We start from the raw sequence: 19,640 nt of genomic DNA, 5'->3' as shown, positions 1-19,640 counted from the left end.
GCATTTCTCTGATGAGAGATATTGAGCCTTTTTACATGTGTCTGTTGTACATCTGTGTGTTTTCTTTGGGGAAGTATCATTTCATATCTTTTGCCCATTTTTAAATTAGATTATTTGGTTTTCTCATGTTGTATAAGTTCTTCTTTATTTTATTTATTTAAAAAGATTTTATTTATTTATTTGACAGAGAGAGACACAGCAAGAGAGGGAACACAAGCAGGGGGAGTGGGAGGGGAAGAAGCAGGCTTCCTGCCAAGCCGGGAGACTGACATGGAGCTCGATCCCGTGAGCCAGGATCATGACCTGAGCGGAAGGCAGACACTTAACAACCGAGCCATTCCGCATCCCTATTAATCTTTTCTTTTTAAATTAACTTTGCCTTGTTAAATTTTTTGATTATTTATTTCCTATTTACTAGTGTTCTGATAATATATTTATGATATCCTTCCTTTCACTTCCTCTGTTTTTTGCTCTTCTTTCTCTCATTTTCTAATGTGGAAATGTGGGTCATTGAATTTAAGTCATTCTTCTTTTATATAATCAATATTTGAAGCTATTATTTTTTTTACAAGTAGTTTAGCTTCCTCTCTAAAAATTTAACAAGTTGCGTTTTCACATTCAGTTTGAAATAACACTCTAATTATATTGAAATTTTTTGTCTCCTATATTATTTAGAAGTGTGTGGCTTGTTTTCCAAATAATTTGAGAGATTTTCCAGACATTTCTCTTTGTTTTTCTTGTGGTTAGGGAACATATTGTACAAGATGTCAGTCTTTCGGAATTTAATGGGAATTGTTTTGTTGACACATACAATCTAGATCTACCTTGTTGAATGTCCCAAGGGAACTTTAACAGAATATGTATGCATCGGCATTTATAAGATGTAAAGTCCTATAAATGTCAATTGGTTCAAGATGGTTGGTATTATTTTTCAAATCCTTTTTATCATCATCATTATTATTCAAGGTTTAGGTATTCTATCAATTACTGAAAGAAGTGTGTTAAAATCTTCACATATGATTGTGGATTTGTCTCCCTTATGTGTTTTCAGTTTTTCTTCTTGTATTTGGAAATTCTATTATTGCTATTATGTTCATACACATTTAGGATTGTTAATCTTCCTGATTAATTGAACTTTTAAAAATCATATGAAATGTTCCTCTACGTCTCTCATATTTTCTTGTCATGAAGTCTCTTTTGTCTGATATTAATAGAGCCATTCCAAATTTTTTTTAAAGATTTTATTTATTCATTTGACACAGAGGGAGAGTGAGAGAGGCGGATCACAAGTAGGCAGAGTGAGAGGCAGAGGAAGAGGGAGAAGTTTAAGCAGGCTCCCTGCTGAGCAGAGAGCCTGAGGCTGTACTCAGTGGAACAGGAGACTCCATCCCAGGACCCTGGGATCATGACCAGAGCTGAAGGTAGACACTTAACTGATTGAGCCACCCATGTGCTCCCATTCCAGATTTCTTTTGTTTACTGTTTGCATTTTAGTTACTTTCAATATATCTTTTTTGAGAATAGTTAATTACCTTAACCTACGTATTTGTAATTTAGTCCTTCAGACACAAATCAAATAACTTAGGTAGAGCATCTAAGTAGAAGTTTTCTTTTGAGCTAAATTGCCAAGTATATGTGTAAATTAATGAATTTTCTTTATTTTCTCTATTTCAGTAAAATCTGTAAGGGGATAAAACCCAACTCTTACAAATGTCTGTGGTCACTGAAAGGACAAATAGATTTAGACATAGAAGCACGACGAGTTCAAGATCTAAATTTCTTCTATGGTATGAGCTACTTTGAGAAATTACTATGGCTTTAAACAAATCACTTTAATTGATAACCCCAGAATAAAACTGAACACTGATACAGCTAAGGCTAGTTACTGTCATTTGAGTATCCCATTTACAAGATGAAATAGATTGATATTCTTGCCAATAAAAGACCTCTTTCATGATTAGAACATAGCTCATTTAAAAAGATTCTAAAAATTCTTAATACAAATAGCATTCCCTAAAAGGGGAAAAAAAAAAAAGACACCTAATGCAGTTCTGTTCTGCCTATACTTGCATGGGCACCAAGGTTCAGGCCTGGCAATGGTGTCGTTATGAGGCTGTTTCTTGGCTAACATGAGATTGAGTTGATAATCTCAGGTTGGCTAGATCTAAGTCTTAAGGAAGATAGAAAGTTTGGGTGGGTAGAAGAAATAGGGAATTTGGGAAGTTTGATGTGGTTTCCTGGGAAAAGTAGACAAGAATTGTTATACCACAGGATTGCTGACACTTTTGACTTGAATGGTTCCTATTACATAGGTAGAGCTAAGTATTGGTTATAGTGGTGGAGGGAAAGCTAGGACCACTTCCTGCTTCAGATGCCATCCCCTGGTATCAGGAACATGGCCCTTGTGGTGTTTTTTGTGCCCTGGAGGGTACTATGCTGATTTCTAGAATGGCCTGCAACTTCTTCTGGTACTCTTTAGTTGGTTAGGGATGGTTGTAGTGGTACTCAGTGGAACAGGAGATAAGTAACATGGATCCAGTGAATTCCCAGGTTCTTGATGGAGGAGAGCATTGTATTGATACAGGATGCACATTCTATGGTGTGTATGTCTGATTTTGGAGCATATAATGCCATAGAACTGGGTTGGGAGCCTGGGCAGGAGCAGGTGGGAGCGGACAGTTGGGAGATGAGAGCTTGAGGATCAGTGCTGAGTGATGGCTTACATACAACAAAAGCTATATTGGCTCTGTATGTTTGTTGTCTGGAGCAAGTTGAGGGGCTGAGTTTAAAGGGACAAAAATTCAGAGGACATCATGTGCTAGAAGATGCCGAAAATCAAAGTACTCAGTGGGACGCCTGGGTGGCTCAGTTGGTTGAGCAGCTGCCTTCGGCTCAGGTCATGATCCCAGCGTCCTGGGATCGAGTCCCACATCGGGCTCCTTGCTCAGCAGGGAGCCTGCTTCTCCCTCTGCCTCTGCCTGCCATTCTGTCTGCCTGTGCTTGCTCTCTCCCCCTCTCTCTCTGATAAATAAATAAAATCTTAAAAAAAAAAATCAAAGTACTCGGTATGTGTGAAGCTGCCCCTCTCTTTTAGTAGTCTGTTTTAGGCTAGTAAAAGTAGAATTCTAATTTGTTAAAGGCAAATCTAAGTGAATGTAAACAATGTATTAGACTTATTTATTTATTTATTTGACAGAAAGAGAGAGAGAGAGAGCGAGAGAGGAGACACAGACAAGGGCAGTGGGAGAGGGAAAGCAGGGAGGATGCGGGGCTCGAACTAAGGACCTTGGGAACATGACCAGAGCTGAAGGCAGACGCTTAATCACTGATCCACCCAGGTGCCCCTAGACTTATTTATAAATGAAGGCCTATGAGAATCCATGAAGCATTTCAGTTGCTCTCTGTAATTCACCGTGGTCAGCTTGGTGAGATTTAAATGAGAGAGATAGATGAGGGCAACTTTTCAGCCTTAAAGAAAATGTTTTGTGGGGCTGCTCGTGCTTTTTTGAGTTGATGTCTTAGGTGTACACAGAAGGGAAGTATAAGAAGGTATTATGTAATAGGAGTTAGAAAGCAAATCTTATTTCCCAATGTGTCCTTTAAAAAATGGGACTTCTTCGGATAGAGCCTTTTACTCTTTCCAGGGTCTCTGCCTTACCACCGCCCTCTTCCCCAGCCTTCTGTGCTCCTTGCAGAAGCCGGCTGCTTCTCTCTCCTGCGATTGGCTGAACATCTCTCAGTTGCCTGTTCTGGTTGTTTCTTTGGTTTCTGGTTTCATCCTCTATTCTTCCTCATTTTATGACATGTAGCTTTTTCCATTTCCAGAGTGTAACCTTATAAAAATCCCAAATTTGTGGAGTTTGTGGATTTGAGCTCTGTAGGTCATCAGACTTTCTCATATACCCTGTGAGAACAAGATGTTTGCTTTTGTCATAAGAATTATGTCCATATCAGTGTGTGAAATACCAGTATAATTAGGAAACACCTACAGTTCTTCTGAATTACATTGTTAAATATGTGTTAATAGTAGGTATCCAGTTCCTTTCCCTTCTGTGGATTTACACAGTGGAGGAAGATGGTTGAGGATTGTGCTATATGTACATGACTTTGCATTCCTGAATCAGTGTACTTTTTTGTTGATCTATAAAATGTGACGCATTTTCCCCACATGAAGTTCTGCAGCATTTCTTTAGAATCCAGAGAAAACCTTTCCTATGATGGAAAAGAAGCATTGAGGAGTCAAAAGGGGGTGAGGATTTGCATAAAAAGAAAACAGTTGTTGAGGAACTCTGTAGACAATTAAAATCTATGATTAACTTTTTCAATGTGAGAAAAATGATAGTTGGCCTGTTTTGATGAAATTGAAAAGGAAAAAAAAAAAGCAAGCAGCCTTTTATCTTTACTAGTCTCTTGTCATGAACAGATTTTCTGCTGGGCAGGCTTTTAAAGGCCCCTTAATAATTAAGTGGAAAGATTTGAAATCTAAAGGAATTCCTTATTCTTTTATGTAAAATTGCACATGATGTTATTCTGCTGAGCACTTCATAGTACAGTGTGTGCTGAAACTATAACAATAATTAGAGAATTTTTCAGCTGGACCTAACCCAACTATCAGGTGTCAGACCTCGTCCAAACTTTACCAAAACTAATTATCCAAAAAGTCTTATAGTAGTTTACTGTTCTGGCATTGCCTGAACTTTGCTGTGCCCCAGACTGAAGTTTGATAAATATCAAATAGGGATTTCCTCCTGTACTCACTTTGTCCTATGATGTTCATTTCAGTAATTTAGGGAATGTTCTTCAGTTCCTTGCTTTACGGGTAAGACAAGTATTTATTGTATTCACATGAGATAAAATCTAGATTTTTCCCTTATAGCTTACTCTCTCCTATAAACCTGTTTATGAACTAGATTTTGTCTTTCTTGTATTTTCTTTGCTCAGGAATTATTTGGTGAAAGTTTATGGGTATGCTGTAGAAAGACATAGGTTTAGAAGGAGTAGATTCATTGGAAGTAGTCAAGAAAGGATGTGTTACAGAGTCAAGAGAGACCAATGTGACCTTTAGTAAACTAATTAAATTCCCATCCTAATCCATTTCTCCTCTAGTGCCATGCTCCCTGGTATGAATTGACATAGACCTAATGATGAGAGCCGTGATTAAAAGCTGGCTGAGCAGCCTTCTGTGACTGCCTGACTTATACTGATTATATTCATTCATTCATTCACTTATTTAGTCATTCAAGTATTTAGTTGCCAGTCCACATTGCTGGCATTGAGAATCCGGTGACTAGAAGCTTCCTGGTTGCACATGTTAGAAAGGTTTTTTTTTGTTTGTTTTTATATTTTTTAATTTTTTAAAAAGATTTTTAAAAAATTTATGAGAAAGAGAGAGAAAGAGAGAGAATATGGGTGGGGGGAAATATCAGTGGGGAGTCTGCTTCTCCCCACTGAGCAGGGAACCAGATGTGGGACTTGATCTAAAACCCCAGGATCTCAACCTGAGCCAAAGGCAGACCCTTAATCAACTGAGCCACCCAGGTGCCCTCTTACTGGAACACTTTTAAAGTTTTTCTGCCCTACCTCCAAAATCCACTGTGTCCTTTGGATTAGTGGAAGGAACACCAGATTCATCTGAATGAAGGAGCATCTATCTACATGTGGACATAAAAAGGCCAGAAGTCCACAAGCTTAGTAGAATTTGGGGAAAGCTGATCAAGGATGGAGGTCAGGGAATTTAAAGGACAGAATTCCCATTCCATTGACTGTGTTTCCTCAATTCTGCAGGCACTCTGACAGCTTCAGATTTTTGAGTTTGTTTCACCTGATATTATTTCATTGTTACCCCTCCTCTACTCCCAAGCTGTAGGTGAACTGGTGGTGTGTTTTACACTTGAAGATCTCTTAGAACTGAGGAGGTAAGAGTTACAGGCTGGAGCTTCTCATCAGGGGTGTAGACTTGAGGCTTCATTCAAAACTCATCTTCATTTTCCCTATAATTTGTAATTTGAAAAATATTGAATAGGGAATTTTCTGTAGGATTAGTATTAAGACATTTTTTTTTCTGTCATATATAACACATTTTATAATGTTTATGTGGAAAGCATGGAAACTATAGAAAAGCATAAACAAGAAAATGAAATCAGACTTCCTTAACTCATACTCAGTGTTTTGTTTGTATTTTGGTGAATAATCCTGGTCTGTCTCCCTGCCTCTTCCTTCCCTCTTTCTTTTCTTTTCTTTTCCTCTTTACTTCCCTCCCCCCTTTCTGTCTCTAAATCTATCAATAAATCAGTCTCATGTCTATGGATTCCCCCTTCCCCAATTTTCCAGCTTTATTGTATTTACTATTTTATGTTTATCCTGCAGTTAACATTGTGTGGGAAATACTCTCCCATAGTTTTAAATATTTTAAAAAACATTTTAAATTTAATTATATGTTACAATTTAATGCGTCTGTTAGATATTCAAGCTGGTGACAGTTGTTTTGTTTTAGTAATTATAAATAATCCTTTAAGATCATCTTTGGGTCTAACACTTTTTTGTGACTCTGGTCATGTTTTTAAGATCTTAGAACTTGTATTGCTGGTCCAAAGGGGGATAAGTATTTTGAAGGTGTTTGATGCACATTACAGAAAGATCCTCCTGAATAGTTACCTAATTTAAACTTTCACTTCTTATATAGGAATGATTGGGGGCTCTTTAGTTCATGAAATTTTCATCAGTGATCTTGGAGATGAACAGAATTTAGAATTCAGGATTATAATTCAAAACAGTTTTGACAGTTTAGAGAATTAATTAGTTGATACATATTAAAGTTCAGTAGGTAAAAGTGAGGTTAGGAGAAATAGGGCAGGTAAAAATTGCCAAAATACTGTTTGCAGAGTAGCCATTTCCGCATATATTGGTTGAAGGAGAATACAGGGACCATAAGAAATGTGACTAGATTTCTTTGTAGCCCTGTGGGGACTTTGCTACGGTAAGGTCTATTCCCAAATGTAAAGAAAAAGAAAGCTCATTTGAGAGAATGCTGTATTCTAAAAAGACTGTTAAAATTTTGTGTTTTCTGCTGTTAAGAATTCAAAGACACTAAATACCTTCTTGGGGAACATTTAATGTTCATTTTAATTATTCACGATAATTATTTGAGCATAAATTGAATTTTAAAAAGGCTTTCTGAAAGTTACTATGGGTCTTTCCTCATTTAAGTAGAGAATATGTTTAGGAAGCTCATATTTTTTTCCATGAAATTTCAGGGGAAATAGAATTTACCTTGCAAATGGAACTTTGAGGATAGGAATGTTATTCTTAGATAAAAATGGCATATGTTTATACACACACACACACACACACACACACACACACATATGAGAAGCAGTTTAAAAGGCCTGCTTCTGTTTGGTTGTAGGTTATAGTTCTATGTGTGTTTTGAGTGTAATTTGTATGGTAGAAGGCTGTACCAGTATATCTATTAGCAATCACTTCTGTTCACTTGTGGTACAATTCTAATTAATGTTCAGACAAGTGACCCTGGGATAGTTAGAATCCAGAAGGACTTTATAATTTGTTCTTTTTTTGTTGACTGACATTCAGCATGGTTTTAAGACTGTTAGCAAATCATATATGATGACTTAAATATCAGAGCATTTAATTAATCAGCTTACTTAAATCAATTAATTAAAAATCTTTGCAAGATGACAGGGAGTTTTCTGTGATACTGTTATCCAGAGAATTTTGTCCTCTTATGCTAATAAACACGTTTTTTTTTCTTCTTAGTTTTTAGCCATGATTCATAATTGAATATCAGCTCATTTTCTACCCGAAACACTTTAAATAGGTCATTATTTTCCATTATTGTTATTATTGTTATCTTTAGTCTGTACTGTTATATCTGATGGTGGGCTTACTTCTTTAGGGAGGGTCATCCCTGCTTTCTGCATTCTGCCCACAGGCGCTCTCCAGAAGTACTGAGAGGCAGGGAGTCTGGCCCCCATTGCTGACAAAGCAGATGAGGGATGAACCAGCTGAGTGACATGGTTTCTGTGAAACTAAAATAGGTGCAGCTGTAATTCTAATTAGTTGGTCTATCTTCACAGCATCGAGTCTTGGGTATATTATGTAGCTTCACTATGGTAACTATACTTTGCTTTTGGAAATCTGTTCTTCATAATTTTTTTTCTAATTATAATTCCATACATGTTCATAGCCAAAAATTAGGAAAATTTAGAGAACTGTTGGTAAGAAAATAATAATCACTGATAATTATATAGTAGAGATAAATCCCGTTTACATTTTTTATATTTCCCATATTTTACACAATTGGGATTGTACTATACATATAATTTTAGGTCCTCACTGTTTTTCCATTCAGCATATCATTAGTAGTTTCTCATGGTAATAAAAAATATCTCTGAAAAACCCTATCTTAAGAGATGATATTCATTTGAATTGTCCTATTGTTATTAACTATTTGGTTGTTGGTCCTAGTTTTCAATGATACATTATTCTGTTATGAACATATCAGACATACATTTTTATGTTGATCTCTGATTATAATAAAGCGGTATTATGCTTCCTCTTAGATTGTGTATTTTCAGTGCTAAGCTATAGAATACCAAATAGGTACACAGTTTTGTAGGTTGTGATAAAACCTCTGAAAAGGTTTTATATGATGGTATATGAATTGTTCTTTGAAGGATATATACTCAGGGCTTTGGCAGCTATGAGAGTCAGGGAATCACAACCAGGGAAAATTCAGGAGAGAGATGTGAATGGGAATGAGTTTAGGCTGAGTGCATCTGTTTGGATGATATGATTGAACCACAGTGGAAGGATAGGCTCGAGAAACTGGACAACATAAAGTTTGAAATGTGGAGTAAAGAATTTGAATTTGTTAGACTGGATCTGGCAACCAAAGGTCCTAAATTCTCTGGAACCATTGTACTATTCATTACGAATCTTTACATAGCACATTTTATGGGCAAAGCTCCTCCTTGTGGAGGCCCACAAGGGGTTTATACTTCAATGAGGGTCATAGTATTTGTCCAATGAACGCAGTGGTCTGTCATGTCCTTACAATTACAGACCTTGATACAGTTCTGATTTGGAAAGTTTGCTTATGGTGGCAATTGGAAATCTTTGGAGGTGCAGAATCAGAGCACAGCTACAACTTAAATGATGCCAATATTTTAAAGATTGTTCTCAGTATAGATTGGAGGAGCCTTGTTGAAGGCAGGAATAGTAACAAGTAGGTCATGGTTCATGAAGGAATGCAGCAGGGCTGGGAAGCAAGGACTCTAAGACTTAGAAGAATGGGTCTGAGGAGAAAGGTTTGCATTTAAATGTGGTTCAGATTACAGAGTTGTCTCCTTTCAAAATGTAAAAGCCTGAGTGCCCTTCCCAGATTTGCTGAATCTGAATTTTGGGGAGAATTTTGGGACTAGATATATGTATATGTACATATTTTTAAAGCTCCCTTAGAGACTCTGATGTGTGCTTCTGGTTAGAAAACACTAAATGAATTAATGTGTGTTTTTTCCACCCCAAGAATTTGTCAAATTGTCTGAACCTACCTTTTTAAATTTTAATACACTTAATATGCATGTGTATGCATTTTTCTTTTGCATATTTTTTCATACTCTCTTCAGTTCCTGAGAAAATTTTTTCTGTTACTTGGTGTCAAGTTGTATTACAAACATATTAATTAACGTTACTCTGCAAAATCAATTTTGAGCAAATGAAATGCACTGCAAAAGTTAAACGAAATTTCTGAATTTTTTTTCTTATGAAATGATAGAGACAAAAGTCAGGATGGATGCTCAAACATGGTATTTGAGAACGTCAAAGCTGGCTCTGGCCTTGGCAATTATCCGCTCGACACCAGCTGACACAAGCAGCAAAGAGTACACAGAGCACCTTGCAAAGGTGGTGTCCGAGCAGGAGTCAATGTGGAGATCTAAAGTCCAAGCCTTGGAAGCTGAAGTTCTGCAATTACGCCACAAACTTCTTCTGAGCAGGATGCGTGCAGGAGTATTTAAGAGTGGTGAGTATATGAAAATGTCTTCTGCAAGTATATCATTCTGGGTTTTTATTGTTTATTTTTTTAAAAAGATGTATTTAACCATTTTTGAGAGAGAGAGAGCAAGCGGGGAGGGAAGGGGGAGAGGGAGAGGGAGAGAATCTCAAGCGGACTCAGTGCTGAATGCCCAGCCCGATGTGTGGCTTCATCTCATGAACCTGAGATCATAAGCTGAACTGAAACTAAGAATCAGTTGCCCAACTGATCGAACCACCCATGCAGCTCTTTTTGTTTACTTTTAACTTAATTTTTTTAAAGATTTTATTTATTTACTTGACAGAGAAAGAGATCACAAGTAGGCAGAGAGGCAGGCAGAGAGGGGGAAGAAGGGGCTAAGCAAAGAGCCCAATGTGGGACTCCATCCCAGGCCCTGATCATGACCTGAGCCAAAGGCAGAGGCTTAACCCACTGAGCCACCCAGGCACCCCAACTTTTAATATAATTTTTAAAAAATTGAGTATAACTGACACACAATGTTACATTAGTTTTAGGGTACAGTTTAGTGATTGGATAACTCTGCGTGTAATGCTGTATTCACCAAAAGTGTGGCTACCATCTGTCCCATTACATTGCTATTACAGGATCATTGACTGTGCTCTTTATGCTGTGCCTTTTATTCCCAGGGCTTACTCATGCCATTACTGGAGGGCTGTATCTCCCTCTCTCCTTCACCCATTTTGCCCAGTCTCCCAGCCCCTTCTCCTCTGACAACCATCAGTTTGTTGTCTGTATTTATGGGTCTGATTCTGCTTTTTGTTTGTTTATTCTTTTTTTTTTTTTTAAGATTCTATTTATGAGTGGAATCCTATGGTATTTATCTTTCTCCATCTGACTTATTTCACTTAGTATAATACCGTCTAGGTTCTTCCTTGTTGCCTCAAATAGCACCATCTCATCCTTTCTTATGGCTGTGTAGTATTCCATTGTGTGTGTGTCTGTGTGTCTGTGTGGTTATGTGTATGTATAATATTTTCCTTAACTATTCATCTATTGATGGACACTTAGGTTACTTTTATCTTTTCATCTATTGATGGACACTTAGGTTACTTCTATCTTAACTATTGTAAATAATGCTGCAATAACATAGGGATACTTATATTTTTTCTTGTTAGGGTTTTAGCTTTCTCTGAGTAAATATACAATACTGGAATTATTAAATAATTTGATATTTCTATTTTTAATTTTTTGAGGAGCCTCTATACTATTTTCCACAGTGGTTATACCAATTCTATTTCATCTTCAAAATTATTTGAAAATTATTTGGGTTCCTAAAACTATACTTCTTCTTTGCCCTGTAAAGATTTTTTACTTGTAGTCTTCATTAAGAGTTTATTGTTACTTCCTAATGAATGAGGCTACATTAGATATTGGGATGAAGTTGGAGAATGAAAATATCTAGATGTGAAGGCAATAATGTTTTAAGCTTACTGGATAGAATTTAAAGTCTCATTTTGTAACCTTATTATTTTACTATGTATGTTATATTGAATTTAGATTAAATAATTCATCTAGCAGTCTTGTATCAAGTACCAGCTGTGGACCAGGTATGCAGTGGGTGGTGAGGATCCAAAAAACACATAAGAGGAACTGCTGTCCTTGCCATTAAGTACCTACCATTCTAGCAGAAAAGATAGACCTATAAATAATTAACCCAGTGTGATAAATGCTTTAATAAAGATACTGGCAAAGCACAGAGGAAGAAGCCATTCATTCTGCCTGGTTTTGAAAAGATTTCTTGGGTCAGACACTCAAGGTTCTGTCTACTAGTCATGGTCACAGAGCATGCAGCAAGAGGCAGGGACATGACCAAAAGCAGAGAAGTAAAGTGCCATTTATACTGTCAGCATTACATTTCTGAAGTGCCCAGAACACCATGAGGGAGAAAGGAAGAGAAGTGGATTGGTGAATTGGGACCAGATTCAGAAGGGCCTTGAATGTTAACCTGAGGACTGTTTTAGTTTATTTCCTATCAGGAAGTTGACCATAGAATTTACTGTCTCCCTAGGGCCCTGTGAGAGTGAAAGTGGGGAACCATTAATGATTATACTAGGACAACAGGTAGAAACCAAGACTCACTAGAGCATGCTGGACCCTGTGGTCACTCCATTCATCAGGAACCATACAATTTTTCTGATGCAAAGGTTTGACCCTCACATTGGGATTGGGAAAAAATTCTGGTGATTTTTAAAGAATGTAAAAATCCTTTGCCTAAAACCCCTCCCCAGCTCCCAGTTATGCTTCACATTAGATTCAGACTTGTGATCACGGCCTGTGACACTGTGAGTGTTTTCACTTCTGTTTCCATCTCCCAACTTGTCTCATACAACTTCCCCATTGTAAACTCGGCTCCAGCCAACTCTGGGTTTCCTTCCAGCCTTGGACCTTTGTTGTGTTCTTCTCTTTTAATCTCTTTGTGTCTAGCTTCTTCCCTTCCTAGAAGTCTTATTTTAATTGATACCCCTCAGTGATCACTCTATATACATAGCACTCCCCACTAGTTTTTCTTTAACCAAACATCCCCTGTGGATTATTTGTTTGTTCATGTAATTGCCACCTTCTCTCCTGAGCTAGAGTTCAGGTTCACTGAGGAGTGGGTTTTGATTTGCTCAGCACTCTCTATTCAATGCCCACTCCAAAGCCTGACACGCATCAGGTGCTCAATAAATATTTGTCACGTGGAGGAGGTGCAGAGAGGATTTTCTGGCTGTGGCAGTGATTGGAGCAAGGGCGCCAGTTTTAAACATATTTGCCAAAACCCGTATGAAGAATGATGCGTTGAAATCAATCTGTGCTAGTGAAAACTGAATGGAGGTCAGACATATAAGCACAATTTTAGAGTAGACACGATATTTGTGAATGATTTCAGAGACTGATTGAGGGACATAGAGGCATTTGGGATAATGAGGTCTTCAATCCCAGCTTATTGAATTTATTGCAATGCTTTGAATATGGATAGTGAACACTGAAATTTATTTATAGGATAATAAATGGAGTCCAGGTTTGTCTGAGTATAGGCTAATCCCTGAATATACAGAGATTAAGTAGAAGGAATATACAGGGATTAAGTAGAAGAAAGATGGAGGGATGTGCCTTAAAGTCAAAGGGGAGGGGCAGGCTGGAAATAGAGGCATAGACTTGAAATCATAGTTGACGTTCTAGCCATAGATGAGACTCACAGGGAGAATGGAGCGGAGGATGAGGAGTGCTGGGGATCCTAACATCCCAGAGGTGGGCAGAAGGAAAGGAGTCATGGAAAGACTATGACTGTCATGTTAGGAGTGTCAGGTAGAGTGCACACATGCCTGCTGTGGATAATAGGGTACTCACTAACTTTAGTTTTGGGGATTATCAGGAAAACTCGCTAATCTAATACCCAGATGTTACTCAAATCTCATTATTATGTGAGTGAAAATGGTGTTATACAATTTATAGCCACGGTTTAGTCTCTCTAGAGTCTTTCTAGGTAATGGGCTCTTTCTATTCTATGAATGCTAATGCCATCAATAATCTTAATTATTTTATGTGCAGCTATATGATTAATATAATGCCACGCACATAACAATTTTTGGTAATCTTAAACAGACTCTTACAAATATCTGTGATATCCGAACTGTTGTTTACAGTCAAGTGTCTGTTTATTCCACTGCTCTAGTGGTGTGGGTGACTGGTTCAGAACATGAATGTGCCTGACAGTGAGATCCTAGGTGAGAACTTGTTCTCACACCAAAAACTTGCACTTACAATGCCTGTGAGGGAAAATTTCAATAACCCTACAATTAAAATCCATTTTACTCACAGCAGGAACTATAGGTAAAGTATTTCTACGCAGATGTTTGTAAGTAACTTGTTTTTCCATCTGTTAGATTAACATGAAAAATGAGGAATAAGCAGAAAGATTCAGATAAACAGTCACTCTTTTTTTTTTTTTTTGAAGATCTTATTTATTTATTTGACACAGACAGAGATCACAAGTAGCAGAGAGGCAGGCAGAGAGAGAGAGGGAAGCAGGCTCCCTGCTGAGCAGAGAGCTCAATGCAGAGCTCCATCCCAGAACCCTGAGACCATGACGGAAGCTAAAGGCAGAAGCTTAACCCACTGAGCCACCCAGGCGCCCCAGTAGAGTTTCTCTCTTAAAGGAGAAAGAACAGAGTCCAACAAAAGGGGGATATTAGATTGATAGGGAAATAAAGAAGGAACACAGCCATTATTTAAATATATCTAATTTAAAAGACTGACACAGCTTACTCTGAGAGAACTCCATACTTAAGAATCAAAACTATATTATAGATATGTTTATATAATTAAATGTTTTTGTCGGAATTTTCAAGGTTGCTTTACATATGCAACTGTTCTCAAGTGGATAGAGACAGCAGGCCCTCAGTAAATGTTGAAAGGAATGCTTCTTGACAGATTGAGAGGCTGGGGAACTTAATTTACAGCATCAACTGTCCATTGAGCAATGGAGCAACCCAGAATTCAATAAAGCAGAGCTGAAATGGCAAAGTAAACAAATAAAAAAGCATGATGGAGTTTAAAGATTTTATTTCTTTATTTGACAGAGAGAGATCACAAGTAGGCAGAGAGGCAGGCAGAGCGAGAGAGGGGGAAGCAGGCTCCCTGCTGAGCAGAGAGCCCAATGTGGGGCTTGATCCCAGGACCCTGGGATCATGACCTGAGCCGAAAGCAGAGACTTTAACCCACTGGGCCACCCAGGCACCCCGCATGATGGAGTTTATACAGCATTTCAGTAACTCAGCTATTTCTTTATTCTGATTTATTTTCTACATCTTCTTAGAGAGAGAGAGATACTTCTTTATTATATTTATTAAAAGAATAGACTATATACAGAAGGGATAAATAGAACTTGCTCTTAGAATTATGCCACATTATAATTTTACTTAAATGCTCCTTAGTAGTGGGAAGAAGGAAAGTGGGGAAGGATCAGAGAAGCCAGTGACCCATTTCTCCAAATCAGTCTGGGTAATGGCTCGTAGGCATGGTTAGGTGTCTACTCAATATCTAGCTTCCTTTCTAAAGCACTTTCTACTTCCTCTCTAAAGCACTCTAATTTTGTTTTGGCAGAGATGGGCTTATTCCCAGTGGGCTAATCCATGAAAGGCTTAGATTTGTTTTGCCCATATTGTTCTAAAGTTGGGCAGGGGCCAATGAAAGGTAAAAAAACAATCTTCAGAGCTTTTGATAAAGATTTGCCTCTCTGTATAAAGAGATTGAAGCTCATGAAAGAGAGCAATTAAATTTCTTTTTCTTTTTCTTTTTCTTTTTTTTTAAACCTCAGCCACTTGTTTCCAGCATGCAGCACTGCCGATTGAAGATACAGTGCCTGGATCTGTGGTAGCCAATTTGCAACTGTGAAGCAATATTGAAAAATTAATGCCAGCACGGGAAGGACCGTGAAATAGTTGGAGGAAAAGAACCTAGGCCCCTCTTGACATTGCTGAGCAATCACAGCTTTATTAAGAATGTTTAAAAAAACAAGGAATGTTTAAAAATGTTTAAAAAGACAAGCAAGGATTTAAGCTGTCGTTGTCCATCTGTCCACAAATAACTGACCTATAGTCACAGCTTTGGAGCTCAGCATTTGTATGTTGGGGCCTTCACTGTTATATAGGATGTATCTGAGCACATCCTAATTTATAGAGTGGGGAAGGAAAGAAAGGAAAAGTAAGGAAAGGAAAGAAAAGAAAAGAAAGAAAAAGTAGTTCTCTTCTAAATTATTCAAATAATTGAGAAATTCTAAATAATATTAAACATTGTTTATATAAACATTATAAAACATTTCTTGTTCTAAAATTTTTAGGAATAGGAAAGAAATTATTCAGGAAAGGAAAGAAAAAAGAAAAGAAAGAAAGAGTAGTGCTGTTCTAAATTATTCAAATAACTTAGAAATTATTCTAAACATTATTAAGCATATATAAAAACAAATAACAAATTCTTTGTTATTTTCATTTATAAAAACAAATAACAAATTTAGAACAAATTCTTGTTCTAAATTATTCAAATGACATTATTTGAATTGCATTCAAATTAACATTTTTTGTTCTAAATTATTCAAATAATTTAGAACAACACTACTTTTTCTTTCCTTATATCAGGAGTTGTCTTGATCTATAGGGGAGAAATGAATGAGAAAAACTATGTTTAGTCTAGAACAGCTTCCTGTTAAGGATGGCTTCATGATGTTGGCAAGAAGTTCATCTCTGTCTGTGTAGGTTGGTGAGTGAGACTCAGAGCCTAGAGACTGGCCTGGAAGGTGTCGGTGGCTGTTCTTAAATGTTGACTAGGGATTAAAGGGGACATGGTGACAGGAGCAGGGCTTTGTTAGTGCGAATAATGGCACAGAATTTCAGTGAGCAGATTTAGGATTAAAACGAGTGTGTGTGTGAGTGTGTGTGTGGGTATGAGTGAGAGAGCGCATGAGAAAGTGGGGTGGGCAAGGGGAATCTGGAGAATTGCAATTATACAGCAATTTGGCATTCCCAAGAGGGAAGTAGTTAGATGAAGTGTTGGGTGCCTGCTTTTCCCCCTACAGTTTTACGTATTCGGTGTCTTCATAAATGAAAGTGAGGCTATTGGATGAGCAGCTGACTAGAGTGAAAAGAAAGTGAGAGAAAATCACACCAAAACAGTTCACTGATTTCCATGTTTATTTAGTAAATGTCCGTTGAATACAGAGCTAATGTGTAGAGTGCTTGGGGGTGGGTGGCGGTGACGTGCCCAGCAGCACATGCATTTTCAGAATTGGATTTAACTCTTCTGTGTTTTAGGTCCTGGGAAACAGCTGACTCACCTGATGGCTTTAGGAGCTTCCCTCCACACCAGCTGTCAAGGTTTCAGTTTACCCACCTCCTTGCCTGTTGTCTTCTTTACTGTTTTATACTCAGGATCAAATCCTCAGCACTCCCGTGCCTGCCTCAGTTTGGATTCAGGAAAAGGCTCGTAGCTACATCAGTATTGATGGAGGTCAGAAAGGGGCTGGATAGCCTGGTTGCCCTTTGCACCTGTCCAGACCCAGCGTGGAGCCTGTCTTTGTGTCGTGACTGCTGCTTTTCCGGCCCAGGCCCACTCAGCCTCTGTCCCATCCTGCCCTGTCCCAAAGCACCGACTGAGGAGACATCACAAATAACTGACCTACAGTCCCGGCTTTGGAGCTCAGCATTTGTATGTTGGGGCCTTCACTGTTCCACAGGAGCTGAAAGGGCATAGAAAATGAATATATAAGCATTTCCCTTCTTAGTGTTGACATAAGCTTTTATAATGTAGATTTCCTTAAAATTGCAGTTGATTTAAAACATACATGCCTAATGTACATAAACATCAGTAGATGTGCCGTTAATTTAATATGGGTTCTAATGAAAGGCTCCAAAATAATTTAAAGTACATTGATAATTACATATTAGAGATGCTTTACTCATTATATAAAAATTGAATTAATCTCTTGATAATAGAGACATGCAAAGAATTTAAAGTTAAGGCTACAAATGGTCCAAATCTTAAATGGGTTTGCTAGTGACAAGGCACCTGTTTAGAAATATAAATATGTCAGCTGTAAGAAGAGCTGGTTCTGGGGCACCTGGGTGGCTCAGTGGGTTAAAGCCTCTGCCTTTGGCTCAGGCTATGATCCCGGGGTCCAGGGATCGAGCCCCGCATCGGGCTCTCTGCTCAGCAGGGAGCCTGCTTCCTTTCCTCTCTCTCTGCCTCTCTGCCTCCCTGTGATTTCTGTCTGTCAAAATAAATAAAATCTTAAAAAAAAAAAAAAGAAGAGCTTGTTCTGGTAGGAACGGTGGGTGAGACGGAGGAGGAAGGGCCGAACACGTGCCGGTGCTGTCCTGGGCCAGGAAGAGGCCAGGCACTTCAGAGGCTGGGCTCAGGTGAGGGCATCTGAAGAGTCCCGCAGTGTGTGATGTTCCAGATGGACATCGTCAACCCTGCCACTCCTCTTCGCAGTGCAGGGCTCTGAGTCTCACTGTGTGATGCAACTTTTTTACCTGAGCTGGGTTCCCCAGAGGTATCTTGAATGTCCAGGCAGTCCCCTAATTAGGGTGCCTCTACTTTCTGTGCATCTCTGCATTCTTTCCACTTCCTCCCTTCCAGTGTCACTTCCTTGGCCCTCTTGGCCTGATTTATCTCAATTAGACTCCATGTTTACGGTTGCAGCCTTGCCACTCTCAAATCTAGGCTACAGCTCAGACTCAAGTCTTCTCATTTACTGCAGGATAAACACAACCCTTAAAATAAGCTACCGGCTTCTCCTCCGTTTGGCACGTACTTCCTTCTCTAGCCCATCCTGTCATCACTCTGTCCTCCACATTCTGCACTGCAACACATGAAATGTCTTTCACTTACTCGAATTCAACTTGTTATCTCTCAGCTCAAAGCTTTTAAACCTGATGTTTTTCTCTGTAGGATATATTCTCCCAATCTTTTTTTGTCTGGTTGCACACTATTCTTTTTTTTTTCTGATACAGTTTTAATACCCTTTCTGCCTTTGCTGACTGCTTCCTTAGACTAGATTAGATTACCCTGCTGGGGAACCATACTATTCTGTACTTTTCACAGCATTTGTGAGCCAAGTTATAATTGTTTAAGCAGGCTGTCTTCCCTGTAGGACCTAAACTCCATGCTTGAAGGAGTGTGCTTTTTCTCATCACTGCTCTATTTCTGGGATTAGCACAGTGCCTGGCATGCGGGGGCGGGGTGTTCGGGATATTTGTTGAATGAGTAAGTTTAGACATGGTTTATGTGAATGTGAATACCTGGAACAAGGTGGCTGGGCTGATCTGTCATTTCTGGGGATCTACAAAACCTCTCCAGTGCTGGGAGGAGGGTCAGGAGGCAAGACCAAAGCATCTTAGGGAAGGAGACACTCTCTAAAGTAGGAGGAGTATAAGGGCGCCTACCTTTGAGCGAGCCATCTATTCATATAGTAGTTTGATCAGACTAGAATAAGTGAATAAGGATTTTGGATTCTCACCTATGGAAAAGAGCTAAAATTATTCAAAGTACCTTTCTTTGAACTCCAGGCTCTTTTCTCAATGTAATTTTTCTTTTTAATAGTTTAACCTGTAGTAAAGTTTAATCTGGTACTTATCCTTAAGATTATATTTATTTTTTGCAGGTTTTGACTGCATTTTTAAATGCCCGGCTGTTTGTCTGTATTTGATTTTTTTAGATTCTTTTAGAAATCTGAAGGTACCATTGACGATTTTGAATTTGGTATTTGGGTCCTAGACATCTTGAAAAAAAATTTTTTTTTTAAGAATAAATTCAATGTGGAGTGAGTAAAATCCAGTTAGATAGCTGTGGACTGTAGTTTAGACAGGGAAAATTAATGGAGTAATATCTATTGCATTAACAAAGTAAGAAGGAAATCAGGCAAATAGGGTCAATGGAAGTAGGCTGGAGATCCTGCAGTTCGGGTAATCTCCCAGGTCATGCTGACAGGACTGGTCTGAGGACCACAGTTTAAGTAGCAAAGGACTGTGGACTATTTTGGGGGTGGAGTTTGTGAAGGGAAGGAGAAGAGATAGGTTGGTAGTTGGAGAGG

At 38.3% G+C, this 19,640-nt stretch overlaps 1 protein-coding gene across 1 annotated transcript in view; it reads left to right on the top strand.

Annotated features, from left to right (window-relative positions):
* The window catches only part of MEI4 (meiotic double-stranded break formation protein 4), a 239,459-nt gene that overhangs the window by 25,128 nt on the left and 194,691 nt on the right, over positions 1-19,640 (top strand). Inside the window, exon 2 of the mRNA XM_059177240.1 lies at positions 9,794-10,039. Within this exon, the coding sequence (XP_059033223.1) occupies positions 9,808-10,039 (232 nt within the window). The 5' untranslated portion in view covers positions 9,794-9,807. The remainder of the gene's footprint in view (positions 1-9,793; positions 10,040-19,640) is intronic.

This window comes from Mustela lutreola, chromosome 6 (genome assembly GCF_030435805.1).
Source record: "Mustela lutreola isolate mMusLut2 chromosome 6, mMusLut2.pri, whole genome shotgun sequence".
In the NCBI taxonomy this organism is placed as follows: domain Eukaryota; kingdom Metazoa; phylum Chordata; class Mammalia; order Carnivora; family Mustelidae; genus Mustela; species Mustela lutreola.
This window is presented reverse-complemented; position numbering and strand designations above follow the sequence as displayed.